This window comes from Dryobates pubescens, chromosome 23, assembly GCF_014839835.1.
Source record: "Dryobates pubescens isolate bDryPub1 chromosome 23, bDryPub1.pri, whole genome shotgun sequence".
Taxonomy (NCBI): Eukaryota; Metazoa; Chordata; class Aves; order Piciformes; family Picidae; genus Dryobates; species Dryobates pubescens.
In genome coordinates, this window is record NC_071634.1 from 14,774,566 (window position 1) to 14,794,437 (window position 19,872).

At 50.9% G+C, this 19,872-nt stretch overlaps 1 protein-coding gene across 5 annotated transcripts in view; it reads left to right on the top strand.

Moving 5' to 3' along the window:
- Window positions 1-4,014, top strand: part of EXOC6B (exocyst complex component 6B) — a 272,044-nt gene extending 268,030 nt beyond the window's left edge. For 3 of the 5 annotated variants that reach the window (XM_054172451.1, XM_054172453.1, XM_054172455.1), the window contains 2 exons: window positions 413-424; window positions 3,113-4,014. In XM_054172451.1, coding sequence (XP_054028426.1) covers window positions 413-424; window positions 3,113-3,239 — 139 coding nt within the window. In that variant the 3' untranslated portion in view covers window positions 3,240-4,014. The remainder of the gene's footprint in view (window positions 1-412; window positions 425-3,112) is intronic. The other 2 variants (XM_054172452.1, XM_054172454.1) reach the window with 1 other exon arrangement.
- The last annotated feature ends 15,858 nt before the right edge of the window (window positions 4,015-19,872 follow it).

Genomic DNA, 19,872 nt, shown 5'->3' on the forward strand with positions numbered 1-19,872 from the left:
ATCTTTTGCATGGCATCACTGCTGTGCAATTGCTGATATGGCACTGCTGGCATGGCATTGCCATCATGGGATTACCTGCATGCCATCACCAGCATGGTGTTGCCAGCATAGTATCACCTGCTTGGCATGGCCAACATGGCATCCCCTGCACGCCCCAGTGGGCTCTGCTCTATCCACACTCAGGCTTCAGGCCTTTTGAGGAGTCTCTGTGCACCATCCACCAGCTGCCCCAGGACTCTGCCCTGACCCAGCCATAGCTTTAGGCATGTGGGCTGCCCCTGCCCACCCCGAGCCCACCTGCCCAGCCCTGTCTGAGCCCTGCCAACAAGGCGAGGTGAAACTCTGCTCCGCCGGTTCACTTTGTAACCTGTTTTCCTCGTTATCTCTTTCCCTAATCACACATCTCTCATAGGATATCACGAGTGTAAGTATGCTGCTTGCCTGGGCTTTGACCCTCACCTTGCAGTGCCTTGATTGTGTGATTTAAATGGAGCACTAAATGATCTAAATGCAAGCTGGCTTTGAAACGCTTCCCTCCGGTAACTTTATCGTCTCAAATGCACTAATTAGAGCTAAAAGAGGAGCTTTTACTCTCTTGCTTTTCCCCCCTTATAGATTAATTTAAACAAAGCTTGGCTCTATTGAAGGTGGTGTTTGTTGACCGGGGTGGGGACAGTGCTGAGCTCTCTCTTTCCCTTCCCTCTTGCTTTCAGTTCCTGTGGTAACACACAGGGACCGTGTTACAAACCTTGGCTGGCTTGTCCCAGAGCTCTGCAGGCACACACTTAAAGAACTTCATGCATCGGTCCTCCACAGAGCTGCTTAGCTGCTCACAAGCATCGTCCCTCTCTGTCAAACCTGATGTTCTTGATGCCAGCTCACAGGCCAGCTGCTTCCTACAGCTGCAAAAGAAACAGGCTGGTGTTTCGGAGCACCTCTGGCATCCAGCACAGTGTGCCAGCTCTATGTCTGCCTGCAGGGCTGTGACTGAGCTAGTGTGGTCTCCTCCAGCAGATCTATAAGCTCAGCCTCTCCTAAGGATGCAACTGCTCCTGTCACTGCCTGGTCCCTGGCACAGCACAACCCAAATTCTGTAGATTGTGTCCTGTAGGCAGCTTAATCCATTAAAAATACTTAATAGCTTAGTGCTTCTACCTGTGCCTGCTGGAGAGTGTCCAAAGAAGGACCTGGTGAAGGGGCTAGAGCACAAGTCTTGTGAGGAGAGGCTGAGGGAACTGGGGTCATTTGACATGGCAAAAAGGAGGCTGAAGGGAGAGCCTTGGCCTGTCAAACATTTGGTTGTTCAAACACATGCCAAGGTTTTCTTTGCTACAACATGCTTTACTTCAGACTTCAGAAAGATTTCATGGACCCTAGCAGGTCCATGGGGTGGGAGATGGCTCCCAGGAGGCTCAGGGCTCTTAGGGCAGAGGATGCTCTGCTGTAAGTTCTCCACCTGTTACCTGGGATAGCTGCAACAAGCAGTGGTGGAGAGTGATGGGTACTATGATGGGTACTGCAATGGTACTCTGATGCCCCTGCATAGCCTGTGAAACATAAGCAGAGCTCTCAGCCCTCCTGGTGAAGTGCTTTGAGACCCACTGGAGCCGAAGGTGTTCCACAGGAGGATGGTTAATCCCAGTGTCGGTGATCCTGGGACACTTCTGACCTGTGTGGCTTGGAAATGCCACTTCCCATTGGATCAGTTGCCCTGGTTCTTGCAGTGGAGCAGCTGGCAACCTGCTTGGACTGCAAAAAAAAATAGAGAAAGGGAAAAATATCCTTATTTTGCTGAATAAAAGCTCTCCAAGATATCTGGTTACTGCTGGGAAAGCAGCTCAATTGTAATCCTGTGTCTTTGGGCACTTAAAACTTCAGCAAATTAGCCCTTGGGATAAAGTTGTTATCCTTATTTCCAGTTCCTAGCTTTTTTTTTTTGGGGGGGGGGGGGGGGGGGGACCATTTCAGATCCCCTTTGGCTCTTTTTAGGAAGATTGAGGCATGAAAAACTTGAGACTTTTAATTGTTGTTATTTAAATCAGTTAAATAAGTTTTGAGAGGTTTGAAACGCAGTTAACTCACAAACCTTTGGGTCTGATGAAGTGCCAGCTTCCCAGGGACCATCAGCACTGTGTCCCAGGCACTTGAATGCCTCATTTAGGTCCCCCAAAATCAAAATTCAGGTTTATGTGGCTTGTCCAAAGCCACCTGCCTCTGACAGATCTGATTTACTGAGCAAATCCTTTATGAATTGTGGTACTATACAGGAGTGGGGCCGGCTGAGAACCAGCCGCTTGGATGCTGAGGCTGATACCTTCAGGAGCTGTTGAAGGGTTGACCCCTTTTGGGAGGTGTCCCTTCCCAGCACAGGCCCTGCTTGCATAAAGCTTGTTCTTGGAGTGTACAGCAAGACCTGTGTGTCCCCCCAATAAATATGCATCCTCCAGTACAAGTGTGCATGAAGCCCCAGCTTTGCATGGCAGAGAGAGATAGAACTGTGCCAGCCTCTCCTACAGCAGGTCCCATCCCACCACCTGCTCTTGTCTCTGGCTTATTTGGTGACCTCATGGAGACAAAGAAGACTTTTTAACCTGAGGAACCCACTGCTGGATTCCTCCCTTTAATATCAATTAGATTATCTCATGCTGTTCAGAGATTCAAACCTTTCTGGCTGCCACAAAAGCTTCATCTCTTGGCTGCATGCAATGCACCTTCTCAAATAAGAAGTCTTTATGCTGTGGGTTTGATGCTAATTTGATGATGTCCTACTAATATTACTACAGCATTGCCATTTCCCTCTTCAGCAGGTGACATGGGGACACAGCAAAAGCTGTTGGAGAGGGCGAGACTTAAGGGTTTCAGGCATGTTGGCCTTAGAGGTAGCCCCTGGGTTTGCCATCGATTTGGATTCGTGGAGTTTAAAGCCAAACTGCCAAGTGTGCAAAGCTGGGCTGCCCACCTGCACACAAATCCCTGAGCAAAGCAGGGCAGAGCTTTGAGATGCTGTCACCTCCTCTGTCAGAGCCTGGGCGCAGGCACTCTAACCTGCGCTGGCCCCGCGGGGCTGGGGCGCGGCGGCAGCTGTGCCATAACCTGTTTCTGCTCTGCGCAGGATGAGGGACACCAGCAGGAAAAACAACGTCTTTGCCCAGTTTCGGAAGAACGAGAGGGACAAGCAGAAGCTGATAGACACCGTGGCCAAGCAGCTCCGCAGCCTGATCAACAGCCATCACTCGTGAAGGGACTCGGGGACCTCCTGCCCGCGCCGCTCCCCGCACCGCAGCCTTCCGTATGCCTGGACTTGGGATTCTTGTTCAAAGAGAATATCTGTATTTTTTTATTCACCTGTATAGTAATCATGAAACCTGCCCCCCATGACAAAATGTTCCTGGTTAAACAATCCCTGGGGAAGACAGGGGACTGCTCATGAAGGTGGTGTCAGGAGGCTCCTCTTATAAGCTCCGATTTTCAGGGGTTTATAAAGCAGTGGTAAATCCTGAAGCCTGAGAAAGGAGTTCACCCCCAGACTATTTTCTTTTATGTTTTTGGTTTATAGGCCAAATGGGGAGAATAGGTCTGACTTCCCTTGGTTAACTTGCAGAACAAATGGAAACAAGAAGTACAAGGAGGGAGTTGTGGTTTCAGGTTCTTCTCATGGGCTTCTCAAGGAGCACACACTTAGAAAGAAGAGTCACCCCTGCGACTGTCCTGCCAGCTTGGGTTTTGAATTTAGGTAGGAAAGGAAAAGAAGCCAACTGATTTCCCAGCTTTCCTTCTCTTTTTTCCTGGAAAGGAGGCTGCAGGTCACTGGACATCTGCTGATGTCTTTTGGATCTGCACTGAATGCAGAAGGGCTTTGAGAGCTGCCTTGTCAACTGCATTTGGAAAGGGAGAGCCAGAAGGGAATCACCAAAAATGCAAAGGTGTTCTGTGCTGCTGGTTGCTGGGTTGCTGCCACTGGCATACAGTATAGTCAGCAGACAAGAAAGGATGCTCAGCAGGGATGGTGCAAATCTCTCACCACATTCAGGGGAGTTTCCTCTTTGCACCTCTTTCCCCTGCTGATGTCCCATCTTCTGTCCCCTCATGACACACTACAGTGAGGTAGAGTCCCTTTTGCTTGCACCGCCTGAGGAGCAACTGCACAACCCCACCACTGGCCAGGACAATGAGAAGGAACCTCCAGGAGATACCCTTAAGTGGAAGCATCAGGAATCCCCAGCTCAGAAGTGCCTATGGATAAAATTCCCCTCTGCTCTGAGGGTGCCCAGACATCCTCTGCTCAGATCAAGACAGCCTTTGAGGAGACAGTAACACGACCAACAGGACTTTAATCCCAGGGTTCAGGTTACAGAGGGAGGCAACTTTCACCCTTATCTTCTTGTTGCCCTTTTGACTCTAATTACTGCAGGTGAAAGCTGATGTTAAAGGGAACTAAAATCTTCCTGGTGGATGTTACAGCCCTGGCAGTGCTGCTTCTGCAGGGCTGCAAGCCATGGCCATCTCCTGCTCTCAGTTGAAGGTAGTGAGTGCTTGGGTCTACTTCTGGAAGCATTGCTGACCCGTGGAGCAAGGTTCCTTCTCCATCTCCTCCCTCAGCGCAGACTCCTGGAGTGATGGAGGAGCAGAACTCGTTTGAGTGTCACCACATGGCATTTGCAGAAGGGCAGCAGCACTGTTTTGGTGCATTCAGGCCTTTTTTGCTGTGTTTCTTGCCCAGGGAGCTCTTCTGACACTCAAGCTCTGGATGCACAAAGGGAATGGTGATTTATCTTCCTGCCTTGTTCCTCAGCAATCCTTTTTTGTTTTCATTTTGATAAGGGTACATCTTCAGTAACCCTGAAGGCAGATAGGCAAGTTGCCACCAGTGATATTCTGGAGCTGTTGTCCTGTCTGAGCAGTCTCCAGCCACAAGGACCAGAGGATTATTTACACTAATAAGAGGGAAGAAACAAACCTGGCCTCGTGGCTCCATGCTTTTTAGAGGGGAAGTACTTTGAAGTACATGTAAGAAGGATGGAGGAAAAAAGGGGCAGCTGAATGAAAGTTGGTGTTAGCTTGACCAGAAAGGGATCCTCTTCACAGATAAATCTACGTACAAGCCAGTGAAGGCTTTCAGGGGGACAAGTGAGAATGAGCTCAGTCCATTCCCTGCTAGTAACCTCCTTCCTGCTCTCTAAAATGCTAGACCTGAGCATGGATCAGCCCAAGGGCTTCACCATAATCCCTGTGAGCTCCATAAGTTCCTGAGCTCAATCTTGGCATCCCAAATCCTGCACAACTGAGAAGGAAAAAATGCCCTTCTTGCCAGGCTCTGATAGGAAACTCTTCCTCACCAAATTGCTGGGGAAGGGTCCTGGCAGCAGTGGGAGAGCCCTCAGCCCTCTAGCCAAGATGTGTCCCGCAAGCTTCAAGACCACTGGGTGCTTTGATGCCTCCTCCTCATCCCTCAGTGATGACACCGTGGAACAGATGTGGGGACAAGAGTGTGAAGAGGGTGGCAAAAGCAGATGGCATCGGCTGGTTCAAGCACCAGACCTGAGCTCCTGCCCAGAGGTTGGAGATTGAAACAAACCCCCCAGCTACCCGATGGTGACAGTCATGGGAAGCTTCAATCCACAGCTCAGGGCCAATGAACAGTAAGAAGCACTTTAAAATCCTTCCAAAGCTGCTACAGATGCTGCAAAGGCGTCACTGCGCTTTAGCAAGCATGACAAGGAAGGCACTGGGCATCTCCAGTTTTAATCTGGGGGAGGATGGACTGTCAAACACCATTTTTAATCTCTCTTGGCAGCACCTGGCAGACAGGACATTTTGTCTCTCCTCTGTGCTAGCTGTGGGATGAAGGGAAGAGGAGGAGGCACCACCAGGCAGCATCGCCTCCAGTACCTGACACATGGGCAAGGAACTTTGTGCTGCCGTCAGTGTGAGCAGAAAAAAGCACCCAGCTCCTGCCACCACCTTGAAACTCCTTTTATTTCCCTCAAGGGTTGCCTCCTGTGTCACACTGTACAAGGTAGACCTGCATAAAACCCCCGAAGCAGCTGAGCCTCGGAGCAAGGCCAGCACCCAGCGTTCCCCATCCCACATCTGAGCTTCCTTTCCCTTCTCCATCAAACTTCAGTTGAAAAAGCAGTGAGTAGGGATGGATTTCCTCACTCCTTTAAGAACTTGCTCAGAGAGGCTGGGATTTGGAGCCTGCAAACCAGCTTCTGGCGCTCAGGACTCGCTGCTGGGAAAGTCAAACTCGGCCAAGGGAGAGCTGCAGCAAGGTTCTGATTTCAGGAGGTCAAGCTCCTAACCGCGAGTCACAGCCCGGGATGAAAAATGGCATTTTGGTGCTCTGGTCCTAATTAACTTTTTGTTCCAAGAGATGCAGTTCCATCCCTTCAAAATAAAATTAATCTTTTAAACAGATTGCTTAAGAAGCCCTGGAAGACATTCAAAATCCCCCTCTAAAGCTCTTACTAATGGTCAGGATCCTCCGATATGGATGGGAGTGCTTACGAGGGAAAGGTTGTTGCTGTAAATTCATGGGAGGGGGTGGGTGGAAAATGGGGCAGACCCCACTGACTTGCAACCCCTAGGCTGAATAATGCTGCTTTTGGCACCTCTGTGGACACAGACTGAACCTTCCTTAGTGGGGTTTTTTAAGTAGTGGCTGTAGAAGAGGCTGGGTTATCCCCCTACCTTCCCCCCACACACCCCAGCCAAAACAGTTAAACACCAGGAGGAAAACCAAAAACATTAACAAAAAGTGACAGGTTTGGCTTCCTGAGAAGCATCTGCACCTCTTTATAACTTTCAGGGGTTGCACAAGCAGCCCAGGGGGTTGGGAAGGTCTCTAAAAGAGCTAACTTGCTGCCCCAAATGCCCCTATACATGAAGGGGGTGGTCTCTGTTAGACATTGACATGTGGGCATCTGTGTGAGAGGGAGGAGGAGATGGGGGTCTTTCTGGGTTTTGGGGTTTTCTTCCTAGGGCTGAGGTTCAAGTCAAATGCTCAGAGCAATTTTGCACTTTGTTCTCCATCCAACAGCAGCTCCAGGCTCTGATGCTGTAGAGAGAAGGGAGAAGCTGGCTGGTGCTTCCTTCAAGGGGCTGGTTTGGTTTTGTTTGCATAAAACTCATTGCTTTTGCACTGGCCCAAAAACTGATGCTTGGGCAGAAGCTGTGGGTGTTAATGTGCTGGCCCCAAACTCTTCCTAAGATGCTGTGAGGCAGGAGAGGCTGAGATGGAGCCAGGGTCACTCTGGTGGCATCAGCCACTCTTGGCATCTCCTGTGCTGAAGCTGGTTTTAGGGTAGAATCTTTCAGCTCCCCAGGCAGCACTGATGGGTAGTGGCAAGTGAGGGAGGTTTGCGGTAGGTGTCCATCCAGCAGCCCTTCAAAGCGGTGTCCAAAGCCTAAGCAGAGACATCTTAGCCCAGAGTCATTGCCTACCTCCCTGCCACACCCCTATTTGGCTTTTGCCTTTAATTCTGGGTTGGGTTTGGTGCTTTTTTGAAGCATTAATTCAAGCATCAAGCCACCCTCCCACACCCTGGCCAGATGCTTATCCCATCCCCAGATGCCATGGGGCTGCTCAGTCCCTGTGCCCCATTTCATATGGCTTCATGGTGATCAGGGACCCTGTGCATTTATCACACTGCTGAGGAGCTCCAGGGGAAGGCAACTCCCAAATAAATCTCATCACAAATGACTTCAAGATGGGCCTGTTGCTGCTGTCAGCTGGGAAGGCTTGAGGGAAGTGACCCAAATGCACCATGTTCTGGGCAGGATTCACCCTAAAAGCAGCTGATGGAGGGAGAGGGCACAGGCTGTGATGTGAGGAATGGTTGATTTACTTCATCTCCAAAGCTGCTGCTGCTGCTGCTGATCTGAGCTCAAGCCCCTGTCTTGCCCCTGGGGTAGTGCTGGAGGAGCTTCGGCCAGAGCCAGCATCCATCCCACCGGCAGCTCCTCCAGCTTGGGAGGCAGCTTAGGGTCGTGGCTCTGGAATCCAGCCTGCACCCAGTGTGGCTGAGGCTGATCCCTTGGGTTTGCTTTTGACATGCAAACACACCCAGGCTGCAGCCCCAGCCCTCCCTCTCCACGGGCTGCTTCTGCTGCCTTTTATTATGATTTGGGGAGGGGGGAAGGACGTGATTTTGTAAACTAATGTGGTGAAAACAGCTTTTTTTGCACAAGTCCTTGCACAATAAGGGGAAAATTTAGTGAATTAGGTTTAACTTTAAAGGGAACTCTTTTTTTTTTTTTTTCCTTTTTATATATAGTTTTTTTTTATTTTCTGTCCTTAAAACTCACTAGCAGAGCTACTGATGGAAAGAGGAACACAAGAGCTGGACTGATTGCAAACCAGACTGCATGGTTTACAGGTTAAATTGCATCAGAAATTAGCATGTTGATTTTGACTGTACATTGATCCTGTTGTAACTCCTATTAAACAATGCAGCTATCACTGTTTCACTAAGTGCCTGGGCTCGCTCTGGCTCTCTGCAGCACTGGGAAGGTGCAGTCCCTGCCTTCATCTCACCGGGAAAGACCCAAACCCTAAATCCCCTAAAAGACCACATTCAACCTCTCTGCTGTACAAGCAGCAAGGATTGGCTGCTGAAAACACCCAGGTTGAGGGGTTGAATTTGGGGGGCATTAAGAAGAGTGTGGCCAGAAGGTTGAGGGAGAGTCTCCTCCTCTGCTGTGCCCAGGTGAGATCACATCTGGAGTACTGGGGCCAGGGATGGGCTGTGAGAGAGTCCAGTGGAGGCTGCAAAGATGCTGAGGGTCCTGGAGCATCTCTGTGAGGAGGAAAGACTGAGAGCCCTGGGGCTGTTGAGCCTGGAGAAGAGCAGCCCCAGTGAGGATCTGATCACCACTCAAGCAAGAGTGGGGGCAAGAGGATGTGGCCAGATTCTTTTCAGTGGTGCCCAGTGACAGGATGAGGGACAATGGGTAGAAGCTGGAACCCAGGAAATTCCACCTCAACATCAAGAAAAACTTCTTTGTGGTGAGGTTGCTGGAGCCCTGGGACAGGCTGCCCACAGTGGTTTTGGAGTCTCCTTCCCTAGAGACTCTCAAACCACTCTGGACACATTTCTGTGTGTCCTGCTCTAGGTTACCCTGCTTTGGCAGGGGGCTTGGACTTGATGATCTCCAGAAGACCCTTCCAGTCCCCACCATTCCATGATTCTATGATTGTCCTGCAGGGAAAATGAGAGCTGGCTCCTGCACCCCGTGTTGCATTGCAGTGCTGTGAGCCCAAGCCAAGTTTTGCCTAATTTGGTGGCTGGCTTAATTGGGTTGTGCCCTAAATAAGCATGATTAAACCCAAGCCTGGAGTTGAAGAAGTAACTGCCTTGCTCTCATTGATTACATCGAGGTTTGTGGATGGGGAACATAACCCTGAGCAGGAATTAAGGCTTTGGAGAGCAGAGCAGAGATAATAGGGAGAGCTGGGGAGCTGCACTGACTCTTGATGGGAAATTTTTCTGCTTGCTCACATTGTGTATTTTCTTTCCTGGTATTTGTCATCCTTTGCAATTTGATGATTATATTAGCATTGTTTGGGGTTTGTTCTGGCCCTAACTGAGTTAGGATATTAGATTCCCCAAATACTTCCCAGCCTTGGCAGTGAATGTGCACTAGACTTTGTTTCCTGTAAGATATCTGACCTGGTACCCCATGGCACATTGATTAGGACATGGCCATGATATAAAATTAATGTGACACATGGCTAATTAAAAGCTGGCTAAGTTGGAGATCTTGGCATGGAATCCTCACCAGAGCCCCATCTCTCTGGGGCTGGGTGATGCTGAGTGTGTCAGGCTCGGGGTGGGACTTGGGGGTCCTGCCTCCATGGTTGGGGTGAAGATGATGTGGTTTGGTGTGTTAGGAGTCAGGGATTTCAGGAATCTGCTGGGGGGCTCCCTGCTGGAAAACAGCAACTCTGTGAAAGGATCCTGGATGGACTGTACTCTGTCAAATCCTCCCAAACTCTTTTTAAGCCATTTGTGGTTTCCATGATGTCCTGGTGTGTTTTTAGGGCCGACCAGTGCTAAGAACAGACTGGAAGTGTTCAAGGCCAGGTTGGATGGGGCTTTGAGCAGCCTGGTCTAGTGCAAGGTGTCCCTGCCCATGGCAGGGAGGTTGGAACTAGGTGATGTTTAAGGTCTCTTCCAACCCAAACCATTCTATGATTGTATAACTGGATGCTCCAGGCTCAGGACCATGTTAAAGGGGATGTGCAGCCCCAGGCAGGAGAGCCAGAGATGTTCTGCAGCACCTGCAGCTAAGATGTGGTCCAGCACTGCAGGGCTCCAGTGAGAGACGGTGGGAAGATCTCCTTGGACTCTCCTAGCTGCAGCCACAGGTATGTCTTGGGACTTGGATGCAGGATGCTGCTGTGTGCAGCAATGTTACACCGAAGATCAAGTGCTGTAGTGTGGCAGGGCTCTGCCTGCATCTAAATCAGTGCACAAAGTGGGGCCAAGCACCTCCACAGCAGAGCCAGGACAGAATTATTTGTTGTAGACAAGTGACCATTGCATCCAGGTCTTTCTTCTTGTTGGCCACTTCGAGGTGGAAGGGCTTGGTGGATGATCCTGCACTTTGCTCTATGGCCTTTCACCCTTCTGCCTTCACTCTGCTCATTGTGGTTGTTCAGTTCTTCCCAGCTGACATGAGTGTGATCCCTGGTGGTGGTGATGTTGCTGTGGTAGGGAGGAGTGGGCAGTTTTCTTCTACCATGGGTCAGAAATAGGTCTAGAAGGATGGGGAGGATTGTGTGAGATTGCCTCACCTCATCCCTCACCAAAGAGCCTCTTGCAAACCCTCCCTTCATAGGCTGGGTTGGAGCAAAGTGACACCCAGGTGGCTGGAATGGGTGCAGATCTATTGATGACAGGTTTGTGTAGATTGTTGTGATTATACAATTGCTCTTGAGGCAGGTGACCTGATTGCCTGCTGTGTGCTGGGGTGAAGGTAAAGAGAGGGAAGTGAGATAAGACCAGAGGCAAGAGGAGAAACATCTCACCACTCTGAGTTTCAGCAGCATCCCATGTGGTTGGTGTCCTCTTGGTGGTGAGTACACCCCAACAGCTTGTGGCTGCCTTTTCTTCCCAAATTCCCCTTCACTCCCTCCCTAGGGCTGGTTGGTAGAGGTGGTCCCATAGCAGAGAGGATCACCCCCAAGACAGCAGTGCCCCCAGGATTCCAGGTGACCTCTGCTTCACCTTTCTTTGTGCAGGCTCAGTTGTGAAGGTGGCAGTGACTGCCCTGAGTTGGCACAGGTGTAGGCACCCAAGCGGTGCCTGAACCACAATGTCCTGTTCCAGGAGCAGCTCACAGGTCACAGTTGCTTGAACACAAAGAAAGGGGAGCAGAGAAGCAGCCTGGGTGAGATAAACCTCTATGGCAAGGCAGCTTCTGCAGAGATGAATGAGAGAATACATCCATCTTCAGTGGGCTTCTTGCTACCCCTAGGAGCAGAAAATAAGTGGGCAGATGAGCACTGGACCAGAAAGACCACCAAAGTTTGCAGGACTGAAGAGTTTAAAGCAAAAGTGAAGGAAGAAATCTGATAGAGACAGCTGTCATCACATGCCTGGAGAACACAGGTGAAGGAGGTCATTAGAGCAGGTAAATACCAGAAGGGAGAGGACCAGATTGGTTGGAGATAGCATGACCTGTGGAAAGGAGGGGTGAGGAAGGTGAAGTGGCAAGGGAAGGGATTGCACCACCCCTGGCAAGAAGGCTGGATGAAGTCCAAGAGGAATGAGCAATAAGCATTACGTGCAGGGAAAGAAATGTGAGCAAGGAGACACAAGAGGTGGAGCAACCAGAACTGGGATAAGAAACTGGGTCATGCAGGGAGTAACAAGGCAGAGTAGTTCCAATGCTAAAAGAGGGCAAGGATGGTCAAGCCAAATAGCCATAATGCAGAGCGTGGTGGGAGCATCGTATGGTGTTGCTGTGTGATGTTTGGGGGGCATTAAGAAGAGTGTGAGTGCAGGTCAAGGAAGGTTCTTTTCCCATCCGCCTTGTGAGGTCACATCTAGAGTAGTGGATCCAGTTCTGGGCTCTCCAGTTCAAGACAGGGAGCTACTGGAAAGAGTCCAAGGGAGGCTACAAAGACACTGAGGGGCCTGGAGCATCTCAGTGAGGAGAAAAGGCAGGGAGCCCTGGGGCTGTTGAGCCTGGAGAAGAGCAGCCTGAGAGGGGATCTGATCAATGCTGATCAATAACTAAAGGGTGGGGGGCAAGAGGATGGGGCCAGACTCTTCTCAGTGGTGCCCAGTGACAGGACAAGGGACAATGGGCACAAAATGGAACCCAGGAGGTTCCATCTGAAGAGCAAGGAAAACTTGTTTGGTGTGAGGGTGCTGGAGGCCTGGAGCAGGCTGGCCAGAGAGGTTGTGGAGTCTCCTTCTCCAGGAGGATTCCAAACCCACCTGGCCATTGTGATCCTGGGCGAGTTGGGACCGCTTGGGGCAAACAGGACTTTTCTCCTTTCCTCCTCAATGCTTCCTTGGCGTTTTGTGCCAAAGCACCACACTTCATCCCACCCCCAGGTGGGACCGGGCAACATTCCTCCTGGTGACAGCCCCTCCGTCTTCCCCCCGTGCCACGATTATGAGGCCCACGTGGCTTTGCGGCCCTGCTAATTGCATTCCGTGGGGCAGTAATTGAATGAGGGCTCACGAGAGCCATGGATCAAAGGCAGGAGCCCATCAATATCTGCCTGCCCCGGAATCCGATTAGCCAGGAGAAGGCATAAATCACAGCTGCCCCTCCCTGACCCAGCCATGCTTAATGCAGGTAGGATGCCCAGGCCGGTGGCAGGGCAATCTGATTTGCTCACCGGAGGTTAAGCCGTGCCGCGGATGAAGGATGGCCGCGCTGCCGCGGCTCCTCGCCGCTCATTCATCTCGGCTCCGCTCGCCGTGGGACGGAGGGGCTGCCCGGGCAGGCTGGGGGAGACCATCACTCAACGTCGCTGGGACGTGTGAAGTGTTAAAGACCCCCCGGTGGGGCACGGGCCGGTCGTTTGTATTCATTAGCCTGCCCGCCGCAGATGGCGGCCGGCTCTTGGAGCGAGCCAGGAGACGCCTTGCTTCTGCCCGGCGCCTTGCTTGCTGTCCTTGGGCAAGTGGCAGGACCTGATTTCTTCTCCATTGGTGGCCCCAGACAACCCTGTGCAGGTGAGTCCCATCTGAGGAGGTGATGCTGTTTCTCCTCCATCCACAGTCTTGGTAACGAAACCATCCCTGCAGGACCGGGTGTGGGGACAAGGTTGTGTGGAGAACTGGAAAGAACCTGAACTGGCCTTCCAGTATCTGAAGGGGCCCTAGAGGAAAGCTGGGGAGGGCCTTTTGGGGGTGTCAGGTAATGGTAGGACTAGGGGGAATGGAACAAAAATAGAAATGGGTAGATTCAGATTGGATGTTGGGAAGAAGTTCTTCCCCATGAGGGTGATGAGACGCTGGCACAGGTTGCCCAGGGAGGTGGTGGAAGCCTCATCCCTGGAAGTTTTTAAGGCCAGGCTGGATGTGGCTGTGAGCAACTTGATCTAGTGTGAGGTGTCCCTGCCTATGGCAAGGGGGGTTGGAACTGGATGATCCTTGAGGTCCCTTCCAGCCCTAACAATGCTATAATTCAATCTTCTTCATGACTGGCCCCTTTCCAGGCTCAAGCTGTGTTGGTCCCCAGTACTGTGCAGAGCACAGGGGATGCTCTGCAGCCCTGTCCCATCATGATCATTTGCAGCTCTGGTAATGTGGAACAGGCTGCCCAGGGAAGTGATGGAGTCCCCATCGCTGGAGGGATTTAGAAGCCATGGAGATGTGATGCTGAGGGCCTTGGTTTAGTGGTGGTCTTGGCAATGCTGGGTGAATTGTTGGACTTGATGATACGAAAGGTCTCTTCCAACCAGAATGGTTCTATGATTCTAGTGTTTCTCCACTATGAGGTGCAGAAACCCTGGCTGCAGGCAGCACCTGGCTCTTCTCCTCCCCAAATCTTTGGCACTGAGATTTCACTCTGCTCAACCAGCTTCTTAACAAGCCAAAGCCATGGGTTTTCCAGGGCAGAGCCTGGTGGGTGACTGCATCTCTGGGTATGTTTCTTTTCCCATTTGTCCAAGAAAGGATGGGCAACAGCCTCTAAGCTGTTGTGTTTGGACAGGTCTTCCCTACCTTCCTGCCTTATACTTGGTGGGTTGTTTATCCTGGGAAAAGGAGAGGAGATTTGAGACAGGTGGGGGTTGGTCTCTTCTCCAAAGGAACAAGAAATAGGACAAGAGGAAACAGCCTCAAGTTGTGCTGGGGAAGGTTTGGGCTGGAAACAAGGAACAATCTCTTTGCCTTGAGGATTGTGAAGCCCTGGAAGAGGCTGCCCAGAGCAGTGGTGGAGTCCCCATCCTTGGAGGTGTTTAGAACATGTGTCACTTGCAAACATGGTTTAGTGGTGGACCTAGCAGTACTACTTGGGAGAAGACAACTCCAGTGACAACTTGGTGGAAGGGATGCAAAGCCAAATCATCCCCAAAAGGCAGACTGGACACATAGCCTTCAGTGTCATATTCTAGACATCCTGGCTTCACTGTGGTCACCTACACAGGCAGAACATCTCCACGAACAAGCAGTCCTGGGGCTGGTTCTGCACCTCCAGACCCCAGGAGTGGTGAAGTCACAGCTGTCCTGCCTCACTCCTGTGTTTCCTGACTTCAGGATGGGTTTATGAGCTTTGTCTGCAGGCAGACCAGCCCAGGGCTCATGCACGTGTGGTAGCATGCAGTGGCAGATAGCATCTCACTGGGGTTTGGCCCCCGAGGTGCTGGAAGGAGTGCATGAGGGTGCTTGCTTCATCCAAAATCCAGCCTTCTGTTGGACACTGAGCACAGTATGTGTCAGGACTGGTCTTTTGGGGTTACCAGGGCAAGATTTCCCCACCAGTGGCTTCAGCTTAAGGCCAAACCTTTAGTCCTAGCCCAGGAAAACATTTCACAGCTGCTCAAATGCTTTCCAGCCTCTGGGACGCTTTTCCAGGGTAGGGCTGCAACAAAAGCCCGGAGGCTGTGTCTCTGCCAGCAAATTAATGAGCTCCAGGGTTCAGGCACCCATTACCCCACTGCTAAATTACTAGAACTTGCTCAGGTAACTCTCAGGCATGGTTCTGGGTTGTGTGTGTGGCCCCAGAGCCTTCCCAGTAGGCAGGTTGGATGTGGCCACCTTGTTTTGGCAGGTAGGGGAGGTCAGTTCAATGGGCAAAGATTTGTCTCTGCCGCATGGCCTAGAGGCTGGAGGATGGTCCCAGACATGTCCATCATAATCTGTGGGCTTCTGCAGCACAGACATGGTCAGCCAGGCTCTCATTGAACAAAAAATGCAGCTCAGATCTTTACAGCTTGAGCAGAATCATCTTGGTTGGAAGAGTCTTCTGAGATCATGAAGTTCAAACATTAAGCCAGCACCGCCAGGGTTGCATCCAGATGGGTTTGGAATCTCCTCAGAAAAGAGGACTCCACAACCTCTCAGGACAGCCTGTTCCAGTGCTCTGTCACCCTCAAGGAAAAGAAGCTTTTCCCCATGTTCCCCTGGCACTTTTGATCCACCTGTCTGCCAGGAGGTGGGATGGGCAGGTGGGATTTGCATACTGGAATGTTGACAAGGAAGTTCCCCTGTGCAATGGGGGCTGACTTCTTCCCTGGGGGTTGGATTACTATATTTTCAGTGGGTTTTCTGCTGGTCTAGTGGACAATCATTTATTGCTTCCCTCCTCCCAAGGACGACTAGAAAGCAGGTGAATGTGATGTGGGACATCTGTAACCTCAGTGTCACCCTGACCCCGTTCCCATGCAGATAAGCTGATGACTAAGGCTCCTCTTGGGCTTTCTGAGACACACCTAGTTACTTGGCTCCCTTCTAAAAGTGTTTTTTTTTTTTCTCCTTTCCCCACCCCACTGGGCAAACTGCACCCAAGGGAAGATGAGTCCTGCATCTGGGGAGTGCTATGCCCAGGGAGAGCCAAGGAGAACTGGTGCTGGAGGAAACAGTTTTCCTCATCAAAAAATGGTGGAAGAATCATAGAATCATTTTGATTGGAAGAGATCTTTAAGATCATCCAGGCCAACTTACAACACCACTGCCAGGTCACCTCTAAACCATGTCCCCCACCACCACCACATCAACCCCTCCAGGGATGGAGACTCCTCCACTGCCCTGGGCAGCCTGATCCAGGGCTTGACAACACTTCGGGGAAGAATCTTTTCTTTATGTCCTACCCAGACCTCTCTGGTGCAACTTGAGGCTGCTTAGTCTTGTCTAATTCCTTGCTCTTTGCAGAGGAGACTGATCCCACCTTGCCCCAACCTTCTTTCAGGGAGATGGGGAGTGAGAAGCTCTCCCCCCAGGCTCCTTTTCTGCAGGCGGAGCAGCCGCAGCTCTCAGCCTTTCCTCACAAGGTCGATATTCTCGTGGCATTTGTTTGCTCTTTCCTTCACTCTCCCCTCACTCCCACTTCTCCTGGAGCTTGGCTTCTGCAAAAGCAGAAAAAGAGACCAGGGGAATACTCCCCAGATCCTATTTTCCCCCCCTTGGCAAGGGGCAGGTGCTGAGTGGGATCCCAGCACCCCGAGATGCCTGTGAGCCCAGCGGTGGGGTGGGTGTGGGCGAGCAGGGAAGCCGGGGAGGGGAACAGTAGCTTTTTCTCTTCCCGGCGACGCCGACGTGGTGATCAGAGGAGCTGGCCAGAGTCCTAATGAAGATAAATGAACGTTCCCTCTCCTCCGCTCTTCCAGCTTTTATTGATGGGCTGTGGGGTGAAAGGGGAGAGCCTGAATGTTCATTTCAGCAGACGTCACGAGTTTCTTTGGAGGAGAAGGTGTAAGAAAAACCGCCTTGTGCTTGAAAGTCCCTCCAAGATGAGCACGCTCGCCTTTACAAGCCTTTCCCCATTCCTTCCCCATCCATCACTTCCCAGGACCCCTTTGTAAATGCAAATTGCACTTTGATGGGAATAATGCACTGAGCCCCTATTAGTGTCTGTGTAATGGAGAGGGCTATTTTAATGCAATCACTCTTAAAAGAAGCTCCTCTGTGCCTTCTTTCGGGCTGTGTATCAAAAACCAATCTGAAATCGAGCTCCACCCCTACCCTCTGCTCCCTCCCCTCTCTGGCCTTTGCAGGTGCTGGGATAGTTTTGATTTTGGACTTGGAATTCGTGGAGCTACTTGAGGGTTTGACTGTGTGAATGAGAGGCTATGGTGGCACCCCATCCAACCTGCTCACACGATGGTAGGGTTTGGAAGGGACCTCTGGAGTTCTAGTCCAACTCTGCTGCTAAAGCAGGGCCATCCACAGCAGGTTGCCCAGGCTTGTGTCTAGGTAGGTCTGTAATCTCTCCAGAGCAGGAGCCTCCACAGTTTCTCTGGGCAGCCTGGTCCATCACCCTCAAAGTGTTTTTTTTCTGTATGTTTATGTTTCCTTTGTGTCCTGGTGCCCAGGCTTGGTGTCACAGGTGGGATGCCTGGCTTGTGGCATGGGGATACTGAACACAGCACTGGGACAGCCTTTGGAGCTTGCTCTTTGAGGAAGGTCCAACTGTGATTTAAAGAGCCATGATGTGTCTCATCCTCTGGATCTGTTTATTCTGTAGCTCCTGAGCCTGCAAACTGCTGGGGTGCCTTAAGATTGTGATGAGCAGGTTGAGGGAGGTTCTGCTCCCCACTTACTCTGCCCTGGTGAGGCCTCATAGGGAATACTGGGTTCAGTTCTGGGCTTTCTAGTCCAAGAGAGACAGGGAACTGCTACAGAGAGTCCAGTGGAGGGCTACAAAGATGTTGAGAGGACTGGAGACTGAGAGAGCTGGGGTTGTTGAACGTGGAGAAAGCAGCCTGAGAGAGGAATCTGATCAATGCTCATCAATATCTAAAGGATGTGGAGCAAGAAGATGGGGCCAGGCTCTTTTCAGTGGTGCCCACCAACAGGGCAAGGAGCACAAACTGGAACCCAGGAGGTTGCATCAGGAAAAACTTGTTTGGTGTGAGGGTGCTGGAGCCCTGGAGCAGGCTGCCCAGAGAGGTTGTGGAGCCTCCTCTGGAGAGATTCCAAACCCACTTGGCCATTGTGATCCTGGGCAAGCTGCTGTGGGTGCCCCTGCTTTAGCAGGGGGGTTGGATTAGATGGTCTCCAGAGGTCCCTTCCAACCCCCACCCTTGTGTGATTTTGTGTGTCCACTCAGCAAACAGATTTTTCTTATGTCCCAGGCTGATCTCTCCCTCCCAGCATGTGCAGCAGCAGCTCCAGCACTGAAATCAGTTTAAGCTGCTTTAAAAAAAACAAGAGAGAAAAAGGCACATAGGAAGCCATTGAGATCCCCCTCCACACGCACTTTGGGAGGTCGGAAAGAAACCTTCTTTGAGCTGTTTAAAAACAAATCTGAGGTATCATCCATCTTCATTATTGGGATATTTGACCAGTTCCTTTTAGTAACTAACTTCTTGATGCATATGCCAAATGGAAAAACATGTTTGGGGTTCATTTTCTGATTAAAAGACCATTATGCTTCGTGTCCCTTCTCACTTTAACTCCTAAAGCCTCCCTTTTTTACTTCTTTTTTTAAAACTCTTTTTTCATCATACTCCCTTGGAGCAGTGCAGGCTCTTTCTCACCCCCTCCATGATTTATGCTGGTGAGAGGCTGCCCATGAGTCAGGGAAACAAGGTGACTTTGACCATCTCTCCTGGGTCTTCTACAATACTGCTGTGCAGGATTTAATCTCCTGGAGAGGCTAATGCTGGTGGATCAGTCTGTCTGCCTCCTCCAACCTGTTTGGGTATGAATGGAACTGGGATCTGGGAAGGATTTTCTCCCATTACTGGAAATCAAAGCCATTCAGTAGCATAAGTTTGAAGCCTCCTCCCAAAGGATAGTTCCAAAGGTGTGGTCCTCCAGCACCTTCCCAGTGGAGAAGGAATATTTAGTGCCAGTCGGAAACAACACAGCAAGCCACAGAGTGGTTCTTCTGAACTCCAGGGTGGGGACCACCACTTTTTGGGGGTCCTTGACTCCCAACAAGAAAGATATAGGGAGAGAAAAGCCCTTTCATAAATCAGAGGAATGGCATGGAGAACAAAGGGAGGAAACATCGAAAGCAGAGGGGGCACTTTCCTGTTTCTCGAAGAGCAGAAGAGGAATGAGGAAGGCTGCATCGTTAAAGTGAAATCCCTGACTAGAATGACAAAAGACAAAGAAATTAAAGCCAGATTTGTTCCCCTGGGCTGAAGGAAGGAGGATCCCTTTGGGTTTGTTCCTTCTTTCTTGTTTCCTTTAAAGACAGGAGATCAATTGCAGGGCTTAATGAGAACCGTCTAGTGCAAGAGGTAGACAATGCGAGATGGAGAAGCATGTCCCAGCACCCTGGTGATTTTACAGCAGCTTTGAGCCCTGGGATCTGTCCCTGTAAGCTGCAGCCCATCTCCAGCCCACAGCATTGTACAATGTGAGCATCGTCTAGTGTTGTGCCATTGGCGGTGGCAGTCCCTGGCCCTCTTCTTGGGAGACCACCATGTCCATGGAGCCATGCTCTGTGTACATCCACGTTGCAATCTGGCAGTGAAAACAGGAGGTGCTCATGGCCAGTGGTGCATCAGGAAGGGGCTGCCATGGCAGTAATGACAATTGCATGCATGGGTCCTCTGAGATGCCTGCAGCTTCCCTGCCCATGGCCCCTATCAGGATCTTCACTTCAGATACAGGAAAGTTTGGGGCACCGATTTCATGTTGAAGGAAACCTTGAAAGTGAAGTTTCTACCAAGAGAGAAGAAGGACATGCTGAGCTCACAGAATGGTGAGGACTGGAAAGGACTTCTGGAGA